Below are 4,482 nucleotides of genomic sequence, written 5' to 3'. Positions count from 1 at the left end.
GGAAAGGAAAGGAAAGGAAAGGAAAGGAAAGGAAAGGAAAGGAAAGGAAAGGAAAGGAAAGGAAATGAAAGGAAAGGAAAGGAAAGGAGAGGAGAGGGGAGGGGAGGGGAGGGGAGGGGGAAAGAAATTTAGCATCCCTCTCTTCAGCCCCAAAATGGAAGACAGACTTGTATCATCTTCTCAAGATGTTAATCTCCTGGGTTGGCTCCATGCCCCTCAGGGGCCATCTCCTACTGCTCCGGGGTGACTGTTCTGGAAACAGGCCTGGTAAGCTGGGTGTGCCCCTGACTCACTCCGCCCCTCTCCATGAGGCAACCCCTAAGTAGGCTGAGCTCCGTGCAGAGCTGCTTACCCAAGGGGAGCTCTGCTGAACGCGAAGACTGTTTCACCATCCCTTCTCTGCTCGGGAGCCGCCCTCAACACCTCGGACTGGGTCCAGGGTCAGAGAGCGTGAACCCGAGGGCCCCGCGCAGGGACCGGGGGGTGGTAGAGCAAGCAAGAGCCGGGCGCGGGGTGGGCGGCATAAACGAGAGCTGCTTGGAGCCAGGGAACCCCAACTACGGGAGCAACGGCGGAAGCCAGGGAACCACACCTCGGAGCGGTCCCAGGGGAGACCGGGAGGGCGGCTGGAGAGAGCCCAGGAAGCGGTCTGGGCCGCGGGCAAAAGACACACACACCGCAACCATCATAAGCTTCGAGGTCAGTGGCCCGGGAGCTGAAGAGGGGCCGCGGGGTGGGTGAGCAGAGACTGAGAGGACCGAGAGTCGCAAACGACCCCGGGAGACGGGGAACACCGGACGGCCTGGGCCCATCTGCTGCGGAGGCGCCAGGCCCGGCAGGTACCTTGGCCGGCGGAGTCCATCTTCACACGGCGTCCTGGCCGCTGTCGCGGGCGCTGTGGGAGCCGAGCGGGCGGCGCCGGGAGCACCTGGCGGCGTACACACTAGCCAGCGGAACTGCCTCGGCTCCGCGGCTTTACGTAATCAGCAACGCGACGGCTACTTCCGCCCGGGCACGTGCTCCGCCTTCGTCCCGCCCCCACCAGTGATGTCCAATGAGAACGTCGTTTGGCCAGCCCTGGTTTATCTGACTCAATCTGATAGGCCGAAACTGCGGGCGAAGCAGGAAAGGGAGGCGTGGTTCGAAGGGAATCCATTCCAGGTTGGCTCCACCAGCGAGAGTCACAGGTAGAACGGTCGGAGTAGCGGGAGGACGAGGAAGGTGGGAAGTGGGAGGACTATCCAACATGGCGCTGTGGAAAGCCAGCGCAGGGCCCCAGGGGATCTTCCGGGTCGGAGGCAGCTGCCCCCGAGTGCTGGGGCACGCGCGCCTCGGCGGCTCAAACTCTGACCCCGTGAGATCCTTTCCAGCCCGACCCCTTACGTTAAGGTTCAGCCTCCCCCCGTAAGTCCTGTATTTATGTTCTTTTTTTTAGTTGGTCTTTTTTTTTTTTTTTGAGACGGAGTTTCCCTCTTGTTGCCCAGGCTGGAGTGCAATGGCGCGATATCGGCTCACTCCAACCTCTGCCCTCCGGGTTCAAGCGATTCTCCTGCCTCAGCCTCCCGAGTAGCTGGGATTACAGGCGCGCACCAACACGTCCGGCTAGTTTTCGTATTTTTAGTAGAGACAAGGGTTTCGCCACGTTGGCCAGGCTGGTCTCAAACTCCTGACCTTAGGTGATCCACCCGCCCCGGCCTCCTAAAATGCTAGGATTACAGGCGTGAGCTACCTCTCACGCCTGGCTAGTTTGTCCTTTTGGTGGGGACTTTTTATTCTATGTGGATTGCGCTGAAAAAGACCGCGATTCGTCCCCTCGCCCTGCAGGCGCCGCTGCCGCCTCGCCTCGGGTGTGGACACTGCGGCCTGAGCGCGTGCACCCCGAGGTTGTTTCACTTCCTGTTCAGGTCGACCAAACCGGCACTGCGCCCTCCCCACTCCACAGAGGAGGAAGCTGAGGTTAAAGTCACTTGCCCTAGGTCACTCCGCAAGTTGAAGCGCTACCAGGATACTCTGGAACAGGATGCCTGACCTCAGAGGAGAGGCACGTAACCACCAGGCAACTGGCCCCACGAAACAAGTCCCACAACTTCCTTTGACTCCTACTTGCTCCTGGAAGAAAAGCCTTAAATGGTATTCAAGACCTTTAGGATCTGATGTCCTAGGGCTGCACTCTGGGCTTCCAGCCTGGGGTGGTACTGGTCCCTAGGCATGGAAGCTCCTCCCACTGCCCCTTCATTCACCCGGCCACCTCCTCCCACAAGTGTCTTCTGGGTACTCTTGCACAGGCCCGAGTCCCTTACCACCAGGCCTGTCCTGCTGTGGTGCTCTCAGTAATGTTTTCTCCATTTGCTGCCTTTCATTCTTTCCAGAGATCCTTGCTCAACCCAACCAGGCCAGCCCAGGGACTAGTAACGGATAGAGACACCTGCTTCAGGCAGTTCAGGGCAGACCACAGGGATGTGACATTACAGACCGTGTTGAGCAGAGGCCTGGTCTCATTCTGTGTTGCATCCCTAAGCCAGGAACAAAGTCCAGCCCAAGCCTGGCTCTGGGGGACACACAGTAGTGTCCTCTGGCCCGTGCAGGTGTATCCGTAGCCTCACATGCCACCATGTGAGTTTGCAGTCTGTCTGTGAGTGCTGTGGTGTAGAAGCCAGGAGTTTGGAGGTGGGAGGGAGTCCTACAGAATAATAGCCAGTGTGAACTCCTGGGAATGCCCAGCCGCTAAGACCTGCCCACAGCCCTGCAATGCCAATGTCCTCCTTTCACGGGAGGAGTGTGCACAGACTTTAAGCGCACAGCTGGCGTCATTTTCCCAGGAGCCATCCTGTAACCCAGGCCAAGTGAAGGGCTCCTCCCTGGGACCCCACAGCCCCTGTCCCCATCATCCTTTTGTGGTGATCAAGGCACTCATCACAGAGTATTGCCATAAACCGGGTCAGGTTAACCTTTCATTCCCTTTAGGAGCTGGGTGGGGGCATCCAAAAGTATTTGTGGGAGGAAGAGAGAAAGGAGGGGATGGAGCAAGGAAGAACGGGGCGGGGTTGGGGGTAAGGTCAGAACGCCCCGTGAAGGAAGGACAGCACCACCAGTCCCCGTGTTCTGCCTACCCCCCAAGACAGCAGATCAGGAGCGCCCCCTTCCCCCCGCCCCACTCCCGCAGTGGTTGGGAGTATGGGGAGGTGAACTAAGAAGGCCAGGAAGTTGTTCAAGTGCGTGATCCCCCACTGGGGCGTATGGGTTACAGCCCCCAGGGCAACTGAAACTCCTCAGGCTCCAGAGGGCTGAAGTGAGTCGCCTCCACGTTCTTGAGGTGCTTCCGAGCCAGGAACAGTGCGAGCCGCCGGCGCCGACGCGAGCTCAGGCCCTGGCCCACCAGCCATGGGAAGGCGGGTCCGTGTGGCCCCTGGGCCTCCTCGCCCTGCAGCCCCTCTTCGCAGCGTGCACGGTAGGAGCGCAGCAGCGCCAGGCACCACTTCTCGTCCACGCGGCAGCGTGCATAGAAGGCGGCCTCTTGCGCCAAGCTGCCAGCGCGCAGCCAGCGGATGACGACTGAACGGCCCTCCGGCGCCATCACGGCGGGGTAGCGGTGCTCCAGCAGGCGCAGCAGCAGCTCGTTGCCCCGGTTGCCCTCCACGCCGCCGGGTGACAGGGGGCGCAGGCGGCCCGAGGTGCTGACCACGTCGTCCTGCGTGCGTCGGAGCAGCAGCACCGGCCCCGGGTAGCAGCACAGCTGCTCGGCCACGTTAAGGTTGAAGTGCTCGCGCACGGTGCGCACCACCAGCCCCTTCCAGCTGTGGGGCATGACCTTCAGCGCCAGCGGCACGAGGTCGTCAAAGGTGGCATCCAGCACCAGTGCACCCAGCCCCGGGTAGGTCATGGTGGCCCAGGTGGCCGTGAAGCCGCCGACAGACCAGCCGTAGACCACCACGTGCGCGGGCGAGAAGTGCAGGCAGTGCAGTGCGTACTGGACCACCACGTCCATGGCGTTGGCGTCGTGCTGAGGGGAGGGCACGCCAGTGCTGCCGCCGAAGCCGGGGTGGTTCCAGCCCAGCACGGAGTAGCCGGCCTCGAGCGGCGCAGACAGACAGCCCATCTCATAGAAGCCGGCGTTGCCTTCGCAGCAGATGACGAGGCGCAGCCCGTGCCCGTGGCTGCCCGGGTCCTGGCGGCGGTCCATGAACATGGTATCGATTTCGTTGCCGTCACAGGCCACCAGCTTGGCGCGCCGGCCATGGTAGCGCTCCACGAGGCGCTCTTGGCCGTGCTGCAGTAGCGGCAGCAGCACGCGCCTCATCAGGGACAGGGAGCCGGGGTACACGAGCCAGCGGCCCAGCGAGTGGGCCAGCGCGTAACTAGCGAGGTGGCCGGGCAGCCCGCGGAGCTGCTGCAAGAGGCACTGCGCCTGGCTGCGCACCCCACGTGGAGGCCGCCCCAGCGCGTCCCCGCCCAGCGCCTCGTCCCGCAGCAGCCACACGCCCG

General features: G+C 62.1%; 2 protein-coding genes across 10 annotated transcripts in view; both read right to left on the bottom strand.

Annotated features, from left to right (window-relative positions):
- The window catches only part of TPD52L2 (TPD52 like 2), a 24,928-nt gene extending 23,902 nt beyond the window's left edge, over positions 1 to 1,026 (bottom strand). For 2 of the 8 annotated variants that reach the window (XM_017881284.1, XM_017881289.1), the window contains exon 1: positions 844 to 1,008. In XM_017881284.1, the coding sequence (XP_017736773.1) occupies positions 844 to 862 (19 nt within the window). In that variant the 5' untranslated portion in view covers positions 863 to 1,008. Of the gene's footprint in view, positions 1 to 843 lie in introns of all 8 variants that reach the window. The other 6 variants (XM_017881285.1, XM_017881286.1, XM_017881288.1 and 3 more) reach the window with 6 other exon arrangements.
- Positions 1,027 to 1,680: 654 nt separating this feature from the next.
- ABHD16B (abhydrolase domain containing 16B) overlaps positions 1,681 to 4,482 on the bottom strand; it is a 4,833-nt gene continuing 2,031 nt past the window's right edge. The window contains exon 2 of one of the 2 annotated variants that reach the window (XM_017881282.1): positions 1,681 to 4,468. In XM_017881282.1, coding sequence (XP_017736771.1) covers positions 3,242 to 4,468 — 1,227 coding nt within the window. In that variant the 3' untranslated portion in view covers positions 1,681 to 3,241. The other variant, XM_017881281.1, reaches the window with a different exon arrangement.

Source organism: Rhinopithecus bieti, unplaced genomic scaffold (assembly GCF_001698545.2).
Source record: "Rhinopithecus bieti isolate Rb0 unplaced genomic scaffold, ASM169854v2 scaffold_12573, whole genome shotgun sequence".
In the NCBI taxonomy this organism is placed as follows: Eukaryota; Metazoa; Chordata; class Mammalia; order Primates; family Cercopithecidae; genus Rhinopithecus; species Rhinopithecus bieti.
This window is presented reverse-complemented; position numbering and strand designations above follow the sequence as displayed.